The following is a 19535-nucleotide window of genomic DNA, read 5'->3' as shown; positions in this document are numbered from 1 at the left end:
GCTGGAGAGGATAAGGATGAGCCGGAGAGACAGCCTGGTGCAGGGGGCTGCCACCGGAGGGCTGGTGCGTGGAGGTGGTGACAGATAGACCGGACCGTGCAGGCGCACTGGAGCTCTTGAGCACCGAGCCTGCCCAACCTTACCCGGTTGAATGGTCCCGGTCGCCCTGCCAGTGCGGCGAGGTGGAATAGCCCTCCACGCCGCCGTGCTGCCTCCTCATACCAGCGCCTCTCCGCCTTCGCCGCCTCCAGCTCTTCTTTGGGGCGGCGATATTCTCCAGGCTGTGCCCAGGGTCCTTTACCTTCCAATTCTTCCTCCCATGTCCATTCCTCTTTTCGCTGCTGTAGCTGTTGCCCGTTACCACGCCGCTTGGTCCTGTTGTGGTGGGTGATTCTGTAACGGTTCTCTTGCGGTGAAAGAGAGGCGGACCAAAACGCAGCATGGTGATGATTCATGTTTGTTTAATAAAGGAAAACTATACATGAATAAACTACAAAACAATGAAATGTGAAAACCTAAACAGTCCTATCTGGTGCAAACACAGAGACAGGAACAATCACCAGTCTGAAACCCAGGCTACCTAAATATGTTTCCCAATCAGAGACAATGACTAACACCTGCCTCTGATTGAGAACCATATCAGGCCAGACATAGAAATAGACAAACAAGACATCCAACATAGAATGCCCACTCAGATCACACCCTGACCAACCAAAACATAGAAACATACAAAGCAAACTATGGTCAGGGTGTGACAGTGGGACATATCTGAAGTACTATGTGTGTGAGCTCAATGAATAACACTGTGTGTGTGTGTGTGTGTGTGTGTGTGTGTGGGTGGGTGGGGGGGGGGGGGTGCATGTTCTATACATTATTCAGGACAACATTACTTTGTTTAGCCTACACCGTGACTATGACTGCATAATAAACTAAACTAAATATACTATGTATTTTCTAATCAAATGTGTTAACAGGGCAACAATAAAGAAGACAAAGGCCATCAATTCAATGCAAATATTACTGTATTAAAGGAAATTGTTGTATTAAGCTTGCTTTGAAAACCGTTTGAATGGCTTGGATAGGCCTATGGAGATGGTGGAAAACATCCTGATTAGAAGGTGACTTTTGCGAGGCTTCTCCTGTTGAGAGGTGGAGGGAAGACCCTCTGGGAGTCCAAATGTGGCAGGATGTGCCACTATGTTGGGCGACAGACGAGAGAGAGAGTTGACATGCACTTTCATTTAGAAATGATGGTATATTGTATTCTTAGTTTCAACTCATTATTACTTTCACAAATAAATGAGAACCAGAATCTTGAGATTTGGAAACTATAAATAATTTTACATAAGAGATTACTATCGATAATATATAATGTACTGTATATAGGGTTTAATATTTTTGCAATAGCAGCTTTGTACACCAATATCTCAAACAGTAAATGTCCTGCTGTATGGACTTACACATGATATCTTCAGCAGTAGTCTGGTCTTTGGATTCAGAATGGCGGGATTTCTTATTGGAATCCTTCTTGTTTCCCATCATGAATGGCTAAAACAAAAACATGTCAAAACAACTGTCACAGCAGAACAATCTCACGGTAATAACGATCACATCTTACACACCAGCACAACAAGATTTATAAATGGTTTTGGAATTAATGGATGGTTTTACATTTTCTCTAAATAACATTGTTTACTCACATTGACACAATTGTTACTTAAATAAGTGTGATGTACCTTTAAGTTGAATTTCAGTCTGGCAAGCCTTTGTAGGAAAGACAGCTTCCCTCTGGTAGCCTTCACATCTTCAGCCATGAGAAGAGCTTCTGGCCTGGTGGCTTCGAAAGATGTTCTTGAGGCTGCTCTTGATGCCTCGTTACAACTGTGGAGAAGCTCCTTGCTCAATGACTTCACAAGAATCCTATTGAAAGTGGAGTCCTGAGTCGACACGGCCAGTTGGAGTATTTTCTCTGAGCCAAACTCCTTCAACAGATGTTTGTAGACGGTGCTGTATACTTTGTGACTCTTCAGGTTCTTGGGATAAGCTTGGGTCTCAGAGCAGCCTGACCATGCACAGAAGGCAGCTATAACTTTTGGAATCAGGTCTTGTGACGTGCGTGTGACGTCAGTTGGGTACAGATCAGTTTGGGTTTGGATTTTTGACAGAAGTCTCACCACTAACATGCTGATGAGGCCGGTGAAGTCATCATCACCGACTAAGTTGTCAGTGGATGGGGTTGAAAGCGAAGCAACATCCGGGCTGGTTGAATTCTGATCACAAACAATGCTCTGAGGTACACCGAAACAACTGATGGTATCCCTTTCCTCAGCATCTATGTTGGCCTCAAAGCCTCGTGCAGCATTGGAGGTCCCACTTGTTGTCATGCTGATGGCGGAGAAAGATGGCAGAGGGTAGGACTTACCACTCAGTAGACTGCCTATATCAGTTACAGTTCCGGTTGGAGATGACCCTCTGCTTTGTGCATCAGAAACCACAGAGTCCATGACCTGGCTTACCATTACTTTGGTAAACAGGCTGACTGTGTCACTAAATGCTGATGTAGAAAAAGAACATGAAATCCTATCTTCAGATACGCTAGCCGGCACACTAACTCCCTGAGCCAAACTCATTGAAGCTGTAGAGGGCACAAGGCTAGGAAGCAAGAGGCGCTTCACAGACTCCTCTGCAAAAAGCTGAACCAGCTTGTAAGCTGTGGGCTTCCCCACCGTCTTGTCATTCCTCTTCAGCTCAGTAAGGACTGTATCGGATGCACTCTTTCCAGCCGCCACTGTCAGAACCAGAGGGGTCAAGTTGCTCTCAGAAATGATGCGGTTGACTTGGTGAGTAAGATCACGTGAGAGAGCACCAATCCTACCCTGAGATATGAGCTCCTCCAGTCTTGCTATTGCAGCTGTTAGATCAGGGTGGAATGCAACCTCCCCTTCTTCCTCTGGATGTACCTCCTTTATGATGGTATCCACTATTGCAGACATGCTTTCCCTGGCATCACACACCTATGTTTTTGGCTTAGTAGATTTGCCCATGTCGATGACTGAGCATCTCACAATGGGCTGAGTAATACTCTCTGGTAAATCAGAAGAGATGGGAGTGCCAGGGAGTGAAAATTCCCACTCTGACTTCTTTGATCTGGCAGATGAGGATGACAACGAGGAGGAAGAACGCTGTGGCGCTTGATAGATCAGTTCCTCACCACATTCACTGCTTACCCTTTCAACATCCTTCAGCATCATTCCAACCACATTCTCTATTTGTGAAAGCGCAGTCACCGTTTGGTCCGATTTTGACAGCTCTTTCTGAATTGAAACCAGAATATGGCTGAGGGTCTTTTTGGCTTGAGCCGTTGTTGCTTTGACTGGATTTTGCCATGTAAAATAATTCCTCATCTTTGTCTTCACATTGTGGTAAATAGTCTTTGCAGTTGTCCAGATCTTCTTCTCAGATACTTCCAAACCAGACTGTGAGCCTTTGGGTGTGGCCTCAGTGTACTCTGAGGTTTTCTCATCACTCTGTTGAAGCATAGAGTCTGCCTGCCATAGAGTAGTAGAAGACTCTGTGGGTGGGAAAAGGCTCTTCATGTCATTTGTAATTGATCCAACGATTTCAAAAGCAGTTATATCTGTATGCCTTAAGGAAATTGTTGATTTTGCTGGCAACATCTGAGAATCTGTCTGGCTGGAACTGACTTTGCTGGGAAAGCTACTGACTGATTTGATCAGTATTTTTCGCACTTCGTTGGTAGCGTTCATCTGGAACTCCTCACTGGAGAGTTTCTCAATGACTGAGGCTGGAGTATCTCTTAATCCTTCCAACCATGAAGAACCAGACACAGGCATGTCTTCTAGATAAGACATGACACTGTCCAAAAAGCCACAGACTTCAAGGGAGTTGTAAGAGGAACCCTCTGCAACAGATGATGTGCATTCCAAATCTGCCACCTCTGACCTATACATGGTCACAATCTGGGACAAGACCTCTTTGGTGCAGGGCACCATGTTGGAATCACAGAGAGACAGTAATGGTTGAGAGTTCTCACTTTGGCATTTACGGAGAGAACCAAGTCCTGTTGAGTTGACCACTTGCAGTATTGCCTCACTCTTACTGGTTTCAGGTTGCTCTGGTGTTTTCTCTCCTACAGAGTCAGTTGAATCACATCCATCAGATAAAGAAGATGAACTACGTTCTGATATAGGGGATTCACTCCTACATGGGGAAGGCAAGCTCAGGATTGAAACAGGCAGATCACTGGAGTCAGTATGCTCCAGAAGCACAGCACTGGAGTCAGCTTTTTCCATAAGTTCTTCCCCTTGGACTGGAGCTCCACCCATTCTGAGGAACAATGTCTCCAGCTTTGCCTGAAGTCTCTCGCAGAGTCTACGAGCTGCATGGAAGGGTTTCCGCTTTGTCGTACAGTGTCCCACTTGGGTATCTCTCTGGGTGCTTGTTGGCTGATCTAATTCAGCATACTGCACAATGTCCTTGACATCTTCAACAAAGTTATCAATTATTTTTGATGCCTCAGATTCTACTTTGGTCTGTATGAGCTCAGTGGCCGCAGAATCAAGGATCCTGTCAGATGGGCTAGATGCATTCATCAAGCTTGGAGTGGTACTAAACGAATGAGAAGGTTGAACCATACCAGAGATATCGCTCATTAACCTTCTCACAAGAATTTCACTCACAGCCTTTGAGGCTTTGGTCTTGAACTTCACACTAAACAGAGTGCCAAGATTTTGCATCATTGCTTTGCAAGATGTACATATTATGTTCAGCTCCTCTGGAACAGGAGAGTCTTCAACATCCAGGTGCTCCACTACAAGGTCACTGCCAGATGCCAACATTTTAACTTTCACAGCCACTTCTCGAAAAACCTTAGCCAATTCCGGATCTTCTTTTTCCAATTCACCCACCATCTCTGCGATAACAGTCATCACTTCTTCTGTTGCAGGTGGAATGCATGACTCTAATACAGAGGTAGAGCTCTGGTCCTCTGGGGTGGTGTGATCATCAAAACATTTCTGGACCATGTTGACCATTTGTTCAGCGGCCTGGGTACCAGAAGAAATAGGGGAGGACCGCCCTGAAATGGCTCTGCTGATGGTCGCAGAGAGGGCAGAGTTAAGCTGTTCGACCACCACCTTGATAAGACCAACAGTCAGCTCAGGTGGGCAAGAGGACAGGATATTATGATCAGACAGTTGCTCCTGGACACTTTTGATGATTCTGTCCTCTGTCATTCCCAGGAGGACTTTCACTGAGGTCTGGGAACTTTAAAACGAACAAGCAAAGCATGATAATTCCTGTCTTAACTTGGCAAATCGGTCAAGCGTTGTAATTTTAGTATTCTAAATATCTACATGTCCTTTTGATCGCTTTACATGCTCATTCATTTGAATATGCTCAAAGGCTGATACATTACATGTTGTACTACATCAGATAGAGTAAATTGCATTGGCTAACACTGGGATAGATGATCTCGGTGAAATCCATACATGAAAACCTTGAGGGGAACATACCTCTTAGAAGAGGGTGTTAGGGACCTGAGATGTTGAGCATTATACATTTTCTTCACCAGATATCTAACTTCCTGGATGAGCTCCAGTCTTTCCTGATCAAATGCAGCAAAGGATCTTGCACTGCCACCCCTCTTGGGTGAGTCAGTGTCGTCGTCAGCAAAGTCCTTTACCCCAAGTACGCGGGCCAGGGCTGGCAGCAGGATCTGCAGGGTGGTCTGTGCGATGAAGGTTACAATTGTCTTGCACAATTTGGCAAGCTGTTCCTTCGTCATCTGTTTTGAACAAACAGAACAAAAACAGTCTTTTCAATGGAACTGTGATGTAAAGTATTCTAGATCGAACAGAATGCATTTGATCAACATTGTTATTCTTGTCTGTGACTGAATTCAAAGTTTGATGAAGTCTGACAGAGAACATGAATAACAGAATATGACTTGATGGCTAATCTCTGAATTCAACAGATCATTGACACATCAAAGGTCAAAGGCAGGTAGGGAAACTTACAGGGTTTTTTAGTCCTTTGTAGATCACTTGCCACTGCCTAGACAATTTAAAATAAGTGTTTTAGTTAGTGTTTAGTTCCCACTGCACAATATTTCATAAATGTTGAACATTACAGAAAAACTTTTAACATACTCATCAGTAAGATTGCGCAGGAATGAGATGAGGATTGGGTAGGAGTATTCCATCTCATCCTTGTTGCCTGGGCCGAATGCAGCCTGAACAGCTTTCTTCTCCAGGAGCTCAATTACAGATCCTCTATCCAGGTGTTTATTCCTGGAGACTAAAGATGTGATTGCCGTAGAGGAAGTAGAAGCAAAATTAAAGAGAAATCAGACGTTTTATCTCTTAATACTCTGATTTCATTGTTTAAGGGTTTTAGAATAGGCCTATTTTAATAAAGCTATCTATGTGACCTTTCTTACTGATTACAGTAGACTACAGTTTCATTGAAAATGGATAATACAACCTGCACATCACAGACAGAATAGAGAAACAATGTAGTACTACAGAGGTAAATCTCTGACCTGCATCGTTGTCAGTGCCCAGCTTCCTTGACTTCTTGCCACTCCTCTTACTTTTTGCCTAGGATAGAACAGAACAGATTCCAGAGCTCAAATGATGGCAGACATGTAACACCAGGGCCCGTATACATAAAGTTCATCAGATAAGGTGTGGGCTCAACCTTGCCCAAATAATTGTATTCATTATGATCTCAAATGCAAAACTGATCCTAGATAAGCACTCCTACTCTGAGACAATTTATGAATAGGCTATGGGCCAGGTCAAAGCAGTTCTTAAAACACGTTTTGAAAACAGCTACTACGTATGTTGTTATCTGAGATATATAGATATCTATGGTATGACTGCTATCAGGTACAGAGTGTAACCCAGTAGGCCTATTATGTGCTCTGTCACTCCTGCCATCTTACCTTCCTTCCCTTCTTGGCCTCCTCTTTGGGTGTGGCCACCGGTTCTTCCTCAACAACTTCCTTTCCTTCCCTCTGAGGATCACCATCCTCCCTCTGTGCTACCTGAAGGACAGACATTCCAATAAGTAATAATATGTCAATGTCATAGTAGATCTGTGCAGAGGACATCATAAATAGAGCTACAGCCATATCAGAGCTAAGCTGGTGACTTTATAAAGAATGGTACATTTGCTTTACAATATGTTATAGCTTTTTACAAGAAATATCCGCTTATATTGCTTTACCCTTTTTTACTTTCCCCCCAATATTGTATGAAGTAATTTAGCTTACCCTTTCTTCATCCATTCAAGCTATTTTATATCTCAAAAAGCATGTCCTTGTCTGTGTTGGTTACATTCAAGTTGAGTTCAGGTCGAGAGTGAGGACAATATTGCAAGCAGGGACTGTAATTTAGGGCTACATGCTACGTCATGGAACGTTAGACCTTTATGACATCACAAATAGTATTTTTAGGAAGAGCGCGGGAAAGGTTACTTGCCCACTCAGTAGGACTAGCTAATATTGACAGAAATTTCCCCGTCAAACGTTTTCGATTGCCTACCCCTACGCTTTCCATCGAACATGGTCCAGCCTTTGCAATATTGTCTCTCTTGTGGATTTACTTACGTATGACATGTAGGCTTACTGTGTCGGATCAAGTTGATTGATCTGTCCTAGTCAGCCTTAGGTTGAACCCAAAATCTTCTGGGAAATATTTGTTAATAATATTCATTTCAATATCGTTTTATTCTTTGATTTAGTCCCAATCCAATCCTATTGTTGGCTGCCAACCCCCACCAAATATGTCAGTGTAGGACATACTGTAGCGGGAGAAAGTGAGAGCTGCAACGCGGACGCGTTCGGTGGCTCCTTCAGTGCAGAAGCAAGCGCGTATGCCAGTGCCACTAAAGCCCGGGCTTGTGAGGCAGTAGTCTACAACGCTGACAGGCAACACCTTGTCATTTTATTAACTCACTAGAATTACCTTGTCTTCTTCATTCATTTCGATTGCACTTCCTTTCGTGGTGAAATTAGTTTTGATTACTATTAACTTTAATCTACAGAGTTTAAGTGTTTATGTTGCCCACGTCATCATGGGATGCTGTGAGCAAACAATTTATGCCCAGCCTTCCTAGATAGGCCTGGGCTGCATAACACTATGAATCTGGGAAAACATAACACTTAAAAAAAAAGTTTTACAGTGCAAAAATAGCGTAGGCCTACTTGTGTACTATTCAAATCCACACCTCTTCACACAGACGTACCCAGATTCTGTTGTTTTAGCTTTAACCTCTGTTAAATTCACTTCCCTGGTTAATCTGTCATCATGTTTCGTGTTCTCCATGGTTAATCTGTCTCTATGTTTAGTGCACTTTAATATAGCCTGTTTACATATTTGAATGTTTGATTATATTGCTTTTTATCCTGCAGATTTTGTTGTGGATTTAAATTGACTTTGGGTGTCTTGAAAATCACTTAAAATAGCACTGTTGTTCTAATCGTCAGATCGCAGGTATTCTGATTTTCACTGTCCATGGTGCTGAATCTGGCTGGGTAGATTAGTTTGAATGCCGAAAACTTGTTTGCCTACATTTAAAGGCCCTGTGAAGTCAAAATAATGTTATTTCATATTGTACAACAGCTGATGAAACTAACACTGTAAATGTGTTTTATGGGTTGCTTCCTGATAGTTCTGGTTGAAAATACGGAGCATGTTCCTCTGCCCAGGCCTTGCTGACACTTGCCAGATCTTACACTGCCTGGATAGGTATTTTGTGTGTCAGCTAACCACATCATATGTTATAGCAATCTGTCAGTCGATGACACAATGGATGACTTGGCACACAACCATTGGTTGATGCATGCAACACCTGAGCAGGGACACATTCTTTTCACAGCACTTCAATGCAAAGTAATTTTCGTAGAAGGTTTGGAGAGCATTTTCACTAACCCTAACCCTTTTCCTAACCTTAACCTCAGTTTCCTAACCTGCTACGAAAAATTCACTTCGATATTGAAGTGCCATGAAAAGAGAGTTTCTCACATCTATACAGCACCTTCTAATCAGCAGGTTTGCATGGGCGAGAGTTTTGGCTTTCCATGGCGACATCACCATGTGTAAATTGGTTTATAGACCAACGACAAAGAGAGTGCCAATAACAGCAAGTTTTAATTTCCCCTCCACACTGACCACTCCCAGACAGTCCTAGCAAAATTATTGCTTGAGAAAGTTTTTTTTGCAAAAAATACATTTTTGACCATTTTCATCGTAATCTATTACAGTAAGGTACTTAATTGTTACCCAGAAATGATTTGATATTGATATAAAAACGTCTGCTTTGGGCCTTAAAAATATATGTGCACTACATACTCAGAAATCACATATATTGACATTTTAGAATGTATTTTATCAAGAAAGTAAGTTTTACATGTCTTTTTTAATCTTAGTTGCAAATAATTAATTTGGCTGTGGTTCATTTGATTTTCAGCACAACCCTGTTTGATAACGTATAGTATTATAGTGACTTCTTGTGGTAAAATGTCAAACTCACAACTAAACTCATTAAAATGGAGGTTTTCTTTACCCTGTCTTATCAAACAGTGCAACATTTGACTGATGAAATAGCATTCTTCTAAAATTCTTACACTTCTAGATGCAAAATACAAGTCACTATTCCAATACTGTTTGATTCTGCCATTTTTGAAATACATTTAACATTTCAGTTAAAAACCCTTTGGATAATATCAACATTAATTACTTAACATCTTAACACATACACACCATGTAAATATCAATAAACAGAGGAACACATGCTACAAATAGTTAGTGACTACCTACCAGTCAATTAAATTAGATTATTCAGAAAAATAACATTGTTATAAGAGACAAATTGCCTTTAGACAACATAAATGACTGCATCTGGACACAGGTCAAAACTACTCTGCCGAGCTCAAGTTACCAGCTATGTATGGTTTCAACACTTACATTTATTGAGTTATTGAAAAGTATCCTACAAACATTGTTCGAATGTGAAAGTGATCAGGTTTTCTGAAACAGGTGTGTTTGTATTGAAGATCCCTGAGATTGTGGACAGTAGGACTTGTGTGAACAGGTGTGAACAGACTGAAGATAATGATGTTTTCCTTTCTCTGTCTTTCAAAACTCAGGAACAGTTTGAATGTTTTTTTATTGTAATTTAAACAATGGTATGGATGATTAAGCTGGATCTTTCTCTCTGAATCAGGAGTGCACTTTCATTCTCCCAATTTTTCCAAAAGCCCAATCTGAGCAACCTTTGCTATAAACCCTGTCTTTCCCATTGTTGTTTCAAAAGTGGAAAATGATCAATTCGATAATCACACATAATGGGCATTTCACAGCCAAGACTTTTGATCCTTCCCATCAAGGCCATGTTGGCCAGTTTAACCTTCACCCGTTCCCTCTCTTCCGGAGTCCTCTTGGAGGTGCACTCCACAGTAGAGTCGGTCTCAAAGGAGATGGCTGGGACGTGAGTGAGCAGGTGGCCCCCAGCCTTCTCCTAGGCCATGGGCGTGGGAGTCTGCAGGACCAGCCCGTGCGTCGCTTGTTGATGTCGAAGGTAAACGCTAAGAGGATACACACAAACATTGACCATATAATGTAATGTTGTTACATGTAACTAACTAGCTTGACTTGCCACCGTGTGAAACATGTATGCTACCATATGTTACTAAAAAGAGCTGACAATATTATAAAATGTAATCCAGGAGTTTATGTTTGAATTCTGGTTCTCTCACAACACAAGTCACTCAGAAAAGCATCTGTAGGCAGAAGCATGCTACATGTACATTTGGCATTTGAAAAAACTACAGCTGTGCTATGCTACCGGATGCAAAATGTATCTGTATCATAAAAGTGTAGTGCAATATTCCCTTTTTTTGCCACACACACATACTCTCTCTCTCACTAGGGACAAATGTTTTGGCTACTTGTCCAGAGAGGGTTGAGCTTTAGAAGTGGATCTGCAGCAAAAGTAGACCTTTATTGCCATCTACAGGTCAAAGGTCAGACTGGCATTCAGTAAAATGTAAACATGGGCGATCCACAGAAAATGGAAATGTGTGTGTTTGTTTGAGAAGTTAAACCAGTTAATTCCCTTATAACTGAGTGTCCTGCATCATGTATTATTTTATTGGTTGTAAATTAAATACTGTTTATGTTACAGTACATGTATTTTACACTGAATCATTGATATCTGGTTGAATGTTGGTTGTGGGTGTAACGGTGTAACTGGCGCCTCTGGGCTGAGGGGCTCTGGCGCCTCTGGGCTGAGGGGCTCTGGCGCCTCTGGGCTGAGGGGCTCTGGCGGCCCCTGGCTGACTGGCGGCCCCTGGCTGACTGGCGGCACTGGCGGCCCCTGGCAGACTGGCTGCCCCTGGCAGACTAGCGGCCTCTGGCAGACTGGCGGCACTGGCGGCCCCTGGCAGACTGGCGGCACTGGCAGCCCCTGGCAGACTGGCGGCACCTGGCAGACTGGCGGCACCTGGCAGACTGGCGGCACCTGGCAGACTGGCGGCACCTGGCAGACTGGCGGCACCTGGCAGACTGGCGGCACCTGGCAGACTGGCGGCACCTGGCAGACTGGCGGCACCTGGCAGACTGGCGGCACTGGCGGCCCCTTGCGGGTGGGCCGGGCGGCGCTGGGCAGACGGGTGGCTCAGGCGGTGCTGGGCAGACGGGTGGCTCAGGCGGCGCTGGGCAGACGGGTGGCTCAGGCGGCGCTGGGCAGACGGGTGGCTCTGGCAACACTGGACTGAGTAGCTCTCGTAGCGCCGAACAGGCGGGAGACTCCGGCTGCGCTGGAGAGGAGGAAGGCTCTGGCAGCGCTGGAGAGGCGGGAGGCTCCGACAGCGCTGGAGAGGATAAGGATGAGCTGGAGAGACAGCCTGGTGCAGGGGGCTGCCACCGGAGGGCTGGTGCGTGGAGGTGGTGACAGATAGACCGGACCGTGCAGGCGCACTGGAGCACCGAGCCTGCCCAACCTTACCCGGTTGAATGGTCCCGGTCGCCCTGCCAGTGCGGCGAGGTGGAATAGCCCTCCACGCCGCCGTGCTGCCTCCTCATACCAGCGCCTCTCCGCCTTCGCCGCCTCCAGCTCTTCTTTGGGGCGGCGATATTCTCCAGGCTGTGCCCAGGGTCCTTTACCTTCCAATTCTTCCTCCCATGTCCATTCCTCTTTTCGCTGCTGTAGCTGTTGCCCGTTACCACGCCGCTTGGTCCTGTTGTGGTGGGTGATTCTGTAACGGTTCTCTTGCGGTGAAGGAGAGGCGGACCAAAACGCAGCATGGTGATGATTCATGTTTGTTTAATAAAGGAAAACTATACATGAATAAACTACAAAACAATGAAATGTGAAAACCTAAACAGTCCTATCTGGTGCAAACACAGAGACAGGAACAATCACCAGTCTGAAACCCAGGCTACCTAAATATGTTTCCCAATCAGAGACAATGACTAACACCTGCCTCTGATTGAGAACCATATCAGGCCAGACATAGAAATAGACAAACAAGACATCCAACATAGAATGCCCACTCAGATCACACCCTGACCAACCAAAACATAGAAACATACAAAGCAAACTATGGTCAGGGTGTGACAGTGGGACATATCTGAAGTACTATGTGTGTGAGCTCAATGAATAACACTGTGTGTGTGTGTGTGTGTGTGTGTGTGTGGGGGTGGGTGGGGGGGGGGGTGCATGTTCTATACATTATTCAGGACAACATTACTTTGTTTAGCCTACACCGTGACTATGACTGCATAATAAACTAAACTAAATATACTATGTATTTTCTAATCAAATGTGTTAACAGGGCAACAATAAAGAAGACAAAGGCCATCAATTCAATGCAAATATTACTGTATTAAAGGAAATTGTTGTATTAAGCTTGCTTTGAAAACCGTTTGAATGGCTTGGATAGGCCTATGGAGATGGTGGAAAACATCCTGATTAGAAGGGGACGTTTGCGAGGCTTCTCCTGTTGAGAGGTGGAGGGAAGACCCTCTGGGAGTCCAAATGTGGCAGGATGTGCCACTATGTTGGGCGACAGAAGAGAGAGAGAGTTGACATGCACTTTCATTTAGAAATGATGGTATATTGTATTCTTAGTTTCAACTCATTATTACTTTCACAAATAAATGAGAACCAGAATCTTGAGATTTGGAAACTATAAATAATTTTACATAAGAGATTACTATCGATAATATATAATGTACTGTATATAGGGTTTAATATTTTTGCAATAGCAGCTTTGTACACCAATATCTCAAACAGTAAATGTCCTGCTGTATGGACTTACACATGATATCTTCAGCAGTAGTCTGGTCTTTGGATTCAGAATGGCGGGATTTCTTATTGGAATCCTTCTTGTTTCCCATCATGAATGGCTAAAACAAAAACATGTCAAAACAACTGTCACAGCAGAACAATCTCACGGTAATAACGATCACATCTTACACACCAGCACAACAAGATTTATAAATGGTTTTGGAATTAATGGATGGTTTTACATTTTCTCTAAATAACATTGTTTACTCACATTGACACAATTGTTAACTTAAATAAGTGTGATGTACCTTTAAGTTGAATTTCAGTCTGGCAAGCCTTTGTAGGAAAGACAGCTTCCCTCTGGTAGCCTTCACATCTTCAGCCATGAGAAGAGCTTCTGGCCTGGTGGCTTCGAAAGATGTTCTTGAGGCTGCTCTTGATGCCTCGTTACAACTGTGGAGAAGCTCCTTGCTCAATGACTTCACAAGAATCCTATTGAAAGTGGAGTCCTGAGTCGACACGGCCAGTTGGAGTATTTTCTCTGAGCCAAACTCCTTCAACAGATGTTTGTAGACGGTGCTGTATACTTTGTGACTCTTCAGGTTCTTGGGATAAGCTTGGGTCTCAGAGCAGCCTGACCATGCACAGAAGGCAGCTATAACTTTTGGAATCAGGTCTTGTGACGTGCGTGTGACGTCAGTTGGGTACAGATCAGTTTGGGTTTGGATTTTTGACAGAAGTCTCACCACTAACATGCTGATGAGGCCGGTGAAGTCATCATCACCGACTAAGTTGTCAGTGGATGGGGTTGAAAGCGAAGCAACATCCGGGCTGGTTGAATTCTGATCACAAACAATGCTCTGAGGTACACCGAAACAACTGATGGTATCCCTTTCCTCAGCATCTATGTTGGCCTCAAAGCCTCGTGCAGCATTGGAGGTCCCACTTGTTGTCATGCTGATGGCGGAGAAAGATGGCAGAGGGTAGGACTTACCACTCAGTAGACTGCCTATATCAGTTACAGTTCCGGTTGGAGATGACCCTCTGCTTTGTGCATCAGAAACCACAGAGTCCATGACCTGGCTTACCATTACTTTGGTAAACAGGCTGACTGTGTCACTAAATGCTGATGTAGAAAAAGAACATGAAATCCTATCTTCAGATACGCTAGCCGGCACACTAACTCCCTGAGCCAAACTCATTGAAGCTGTAGAGGGCACAAGGCTAGGAAGCAAGAGGCGCTTCACAGACTCCTCTGCAAAAAGCTGAACCAGCTTGTAAGCTGTGGGCTTCCCCACCGTCTTGTCATTCCTCTTCAGCTCAGTAAGGACTGTATCGGATGCACTCTTTCCAGCCGCCACTGTCAGAACCAGAGGGGTCAAGTTGCTCTCAGAAATGATGCGGTTGACTTGGTGAGTAAGATCACGTGAGAGAGCACCAATCCTACCCTGAGATATGAGCTCCTCCAGTCTTGCTATTGCAGCTGTTAGATCAGGGTGGAATGCAACCTCCCCTTCTTCCTCTGGATGTACCTCCTTTATGATGGTATCCACTATTGCAGACATGCTTTCCCTGGCATCACACACCAATGTTTTTGGCTTAGTAGATTTGCCCATGTCGATGACTGAGCATCTCACAATGGGCTGAGTAATACTCTCTGGTAAATCAGAAGAGATGGGAGTGCCAGGGAGTGAAAATTCCCACTCTGACTTCTTTGATCTGGCAGATGAGGATGACAACGAGGAGGAAGAACGCTGTGGCGCTTGATAGATCAGTTCCTCACCACATTCACTGCTTACCCTTTCAACATCCTTCAGCATCATTCCAACCACATTCTCTATTTGTGAAAGCGCAGTCACCGTTTGGTCCGATTTTGACAGCTCTTTCTGAATTGAAACCAGAATATGGCTGAGGGTCTTTTTGGCTTGAGCCGTTGTTGCTTTGACTGGATTTTGCCATGTAAAATAATTCCTCATCTTTGTCTTCACATTGTGGTAAATAGTCTTTGCAGTTGTCCAGATCTTCTTCTCAGATACTTCCAAACCAGACTGTGAGCCTTTGGGTGTGGCCTCAGTGTACTCTGAGGTTTTCTCATCACTCTGTTGAAGCATAGAGTCTGCCTGCCATAGAGTAGTAGAAGACTCTGTGGGTGGGAAAAGGCTCTTCATGTCATTTGTAATTGATCCAACGATTTCAAAAGCAGTTATATCTGTATGCCTTAAGGAAATTGTTGATTTTGCTGGCAACATCTGAGAATCTGTCTGGCTGGAACTGACTTTGCTGGGAAAGCTACTGACTGATTTGATCAGTATTTTTCGCACTTCGTTGGTAGCGTTCATCTGGAACTCCTCACTGGAGAGTTTCTCAATGACTGAGGCTGGAGTATCTCTTAATCCTTCCAACCATGAAGAACCAGACACAGGCATGTCTTCTAGATAAGACATGACACTGTCCAAAAAGCCACAGACTTCAAGGGAGTTGTAAGAGGAACCCTCTGCAACAGATGATGTGCATTCCAAATCTGCCACCTCTGACCTATACATGGTCACAATCTGGGACAAGACCTCTTTGGTGCAGGGCACCATGTTGGAATCACAGAGAGACAGTAATGGTTGAGAGTTCTCACTTTGGCATTTACGGAGAGAACCAAGTCCTGTTGAGTTGACCACTTGCAGTATTGCCTCACTCTTACTGGTTTCAGGTTGCTCTGGTGTTTTCTCTCCTACAGAGTCAGTTGAATCACATCCATCAGATAAAGAAGATGAACTACGTTCTGATATAGGGGATTCACTCCTACATGGGGAAGGCAAGCTCAGGATTGAAACAGGCAGATCACTGGAGTCAGTATGCTCCAGAAGCACAGCACTGGAGTCAGCTTTTTCCATAAGTTCTTCCCCTTGGACTGGAGCTCCACCCATTCTGAGGAACAATGTCTCCAGCTTTGCCTGAAGTCTCTCGCAGAGTCTACGAGCTGCATGGAAGGGTTTCCGCTTTGTCGTACAGTGTCCCACTTGGGTATCTCTCTGGGTGCTTGTTGGCTGATCTAATTCAGCATACTGCACAATGTCCTTGACATCTTCAACAAAGTTATCAATTATTTTTGATGCCTCAGATTCTACTTTGGTCTGTATGAGCTCAGTGGCCGCAGAATCAAGGATCCTGTCAGATGGGCTAGATGCATTCATCAAGCTTGGAGTGGTACTAAACGAATGAGAAGGTTGAACCATACCAGAGATATCGCTCATTAACCTTCTCACAAGAATTTCACTCACAGCCTTTGAGGCTTTGGTCTTGAACTTCACACTAAACAGAGTGCCAAGATTTTGCATCATTGCTTTGCAAGATGTACATATTATGTTCAGCTCCTCTGGAACAGGAGAGTCTTCAACATCCAGGTGCTCCACTACAAGGTCACTGCCAGATGCCAACATTTTAACTTTCACAGCCACTTCTCGAAAAACCTTAGCCAATTCCGGATCTTCTTTTTCCAATTCACCCACCATCTCTGCGATAACAGTCATCACTTCTTCTGTTGCAGGTGGAATGCATGACTCTAATACAGAGGTAGAGCTCTGGTCCTCTGGGGTGGTGTGATCATCAAAACATTTCTGGACCATGTTGACCATTTGTTCAGCGGCCTGGGTACCAGAAGAAATAGGGGAGGACCGCCCTGAAATGGCTCTGCTGATGGTCGCAGAGAGGGCAGAGTTAAGCTGTTCGACCACCACCTTGATAAGACCAACAGTCAGCTCAGGTGGGCAAGAGGACAGGATATTATGATCAGACAGTTGCTCCTGGACACTTTTGATGATTCTGTCCTCTGTCATTCCCAGGAGGACTTTCACTGAGGTCTGGGAACTTTAAAACGAACAAGCAAAGCATGATAATTCCTGTCTTAACTTGGCAAATCGGTCAAGCGTTGTAATTTTAGTATTCTAAATATCTACATGTCCTTTTGATCGCTTTACATGCTCATTCATTTGAATATGCTCAAAGGCTGATACATTACATTTTGTACTACATCAGATAGAGTAAATTGCATTGGCTAACACTGGGATAGATGATCTCGGTGAAATCCATACATGAAAACCTTGAGGGGAACATACCTCTTAGAAGAGGGTGTTAGGGACCTGAGATGTTGAGCCCCTGTGCCGCCCTTATACATTTTCTTCGCCAGATATCTAACTTCCTGGATGAGCTCCAGTCTTTCCTGATCAAAGGCAGCAAAGGCTCTTGCACTGCCACCCCTCTTGGGTGAGTCAGTGTCGTCGTCAGCAAAGTCCTTTACCCCAAGTACGCGGGCCAGGGCTGGCAGCAGGATCTGCAGGGTGGTCTGTGCGATGAAGGTTACAATTGTCTTGCACAATTTGGCAAGCTGTTCCTTCGTCATCTGTTTTGAACAAACAGAACAAAAACAGTCTTTTCAATGGAACTGTGATGTAAAGTATTCTAGATCGAACAGAATGCATTTGATCAACATTGTTATTCTTGTCTGTGACTGAATTCAAAGTTTGATGAAGTCTGACAGAGAACATGAATAACAGAATATGACTTGATGGCTAATCTCTGAATTCAACAGATCATTGACACATCAAAGGTCAAAGGCAGGTAGGGAAACTTACAGGGTTTTTTAGTCCTTTGTAGATCACTTGCCACTGCCTAGACAATTTAAAATAAGTGTTTTAGTTAGTGTTTAGTTCCCACTGCACAATATTTCATAAATGTTGAACATTACAGAAAAACTTTTAACATACTCATCAGTAAGATTGCGCAGGAATGAGATGAGGATTGGGTAGGAGTATTCCATCTCATCCTTGTTGCCTGGGCCGAATGCAGCCTGAACAGCTTTCTTCTCCAGGAGCTCAATTACAGATCCTCTATTCAGGTGTTTATTCCTGGAGACTAAAGATGTGATTGCCGTAGAGGAAGTAGAAACAAAATTAAAGAGAAATCAGACATTTTATCTCTTAATACTCTGATTTCATTGTTTTAGGGTTTTAGAATAGGCCTATTTTAATAAAGCTATCTATGTGACCTTTCTTACTGATTACAGTAGACTACAGTTTCATTGAAAATGGATAATACAACCTGCACATCACAGACAGAATAGAGAAACAATGTAGTACTACAGAGGTAAATCTCTGACCTGCATCGTTGTCAGTGCCCAGCTTCCTTGACTTCTTGCCACTCCTCTTACTTTTTGCCTAGGATAGAACAGAACAGATTCCAGAGCTCAAATGATGGCAGACATGTAACACCAGGGCCCGTATACATAAAGTTCATCAGATAAGGTGTGGGCTCAACCTTGCCCAAATAATTGTATTCATTATGATCTCAAATGCAAAACTGATCCTAGATAAGCACTCCTACTCTGAGACAATTTATGAATAGGCTATGGGCCAGGTCAAAGCAGTTCTTAAAACACGTTTTGAAAACAGCTACTACGTATGTTGTTATCTGAGATATATAGATATCTATGGTATGACTGCTATCAGGTACAGAGTGTAACCCAGTAGGCCTATTATGTGCTCTGTCACTCCTGCCATCTTACCTTCCTTCCCTTCTTGGCCTCCTCTTTGGGTGTGGCCACCGGTTCTTCCTCAACAACTTCCTTTCCTTCCCTCTGAGGATCACCATCCTCCCTCTGTGCTACCTGAAGGACAGACATTCCAATAAGTAATAATATGTCAATGTCATAGTAGATCTGTGCAGAGGACATCATAAATAGAGCTACAGCCATATCAGAGCTAAGCTGGTGACTTTATAAAGAATGGTACATTTGCTTTACAATATGTTATAGCTTTTTACAAGAAATATCCGCTTATATTGCTTTACCCTTTTTTACTTTCCCCCCAATATTGTATGAAGTAATTTAGCTTACCCTTTCTTCATCCATTCAAGCTATTTTATATCTCAAAAAGCATGTCCTTGTCTGTGTTGGTTACATTCAAGTTGAGTTCAGGTCGAGAGTGAGGACAATATTGCAAGCAGGGACTGTAATTTAGGGCTACATGCTACGTCATGGAACGTTAGACCTTTATGACATCACAAATAGTATTTTTAGGAAGAGCGCGGGAAAGGTTACTTGCCCACTCAGTAGGACTAGCTAATATTGACAGAAATTTCCCCGTCAAACGTTTTCGATTGCCTACCCCTACGCTTTCCATCGAACATGGTCCAGCCTTTGCAATATTGTCTCTCTTGTGGATTTACTTACG

At 43.8% G+C, this 19535-nt stretch overlaps 2 protein-coding genes across 3 annotated transcripts; both read right to left on the bottom strand.

Moving 5' to 3' along the window:
• Positions 1–1004: 1004 nt before the first annotated feature.
• LOC118944701 (uncharacterized) lies at positions 1005–6328 on the bottom strand. Its single transcript, XM_090223819.1, is given in 6 exon segments — positions 1005–1195; positions 1461–1548; positions 1737–5286; positions 5535–5806; positions 6039–6075; positions 6171–6328. Coding segments are annotated over 6 exon segments (4152 nt in total). The 5' UTR covers positions 6224–6328; the 3' UTR covers positions 1005–1043.
• Positions 6329–12892: 6564 nt separating this feature from the next.
• Positions 12893–19330, bottom strand: LOC149971292 (uncharacterized). Of its 2 annotated transcripts, XM_090223818.1 has the most exons (8): positions 18869–19181; positions 18464–18521; positions 18072–18219; positions 17940–17976; positions 17424–17707; positions 13626–17175; positions 13349–13436; positions 12893–13083 (listed from the first exon to the last, which is right to left on the bottom strand). In XM_090223818.1, the coding sequence occupies exons 1-8, from the start codon at positions 19055–19057 to the stop codon at positions 12932–12934; spliced, it is 4506 nt and encodes a 1501-aa protein (XP_090079944.1). In that variant the 5' UTR covers positions 19058–19181; the 3' UTR covers positions 12893–12931. The 2 variants fall into 2 exon arrangements, with proteins under 2 accessions (XP_090079944.1, XP_090079943.1); XM_090223817.1 differs by adding an exon at positions 19199–19330 and having other exon boundaries at positions 18072–18970.
• Positions 19331–19535: the final 205 nt, after the last annotated feature.

This window comes from Oncorhynchus mykiss, chromosome 27 (genome assembly GCF_057628025.1).
Source record: "Oncorhynchus mykiss isolate SJ-2025 chromosome 27, ASM5762802v1, whole genome shotgun sequence".
Lineage (NCBI taxonomy): Eukaryota > Metazoa > Chordata > Actinopteri > Salmoniformes > Salmonidae > Oncorhynchus > Oncorhynchus mykiss.
The sequence above is the reverse complement of the archived record's forward strand: the minus strand, read 5'-3'. Positions and strand labels throughout refer to the sequence as shown.

Bases quoted from the DNA above. Each gene is read 5' to 3' on its own strand.
- LOC149971292 (XM_090223818.1), bottom strand. From the start codon at position 19,057: ATGGCTGTAGCTCTATTTATGATGTCCTCTGCACAGATCTACTATGAC. The intron at 18,220-18,463 runs GTCAGAGATTTA...TCACATCTTTAG, and splicing joins GGGCACTGACAACGATGCAG to TCTCCAGGAATAAACACCTG. The intron at 13,084-13,348 runs GTAAGTCCATAC...CGCCCAACATAG, and splicing joins TACTGCTGAAGATATCATGT to TGGCACATCCTGCCACATTT.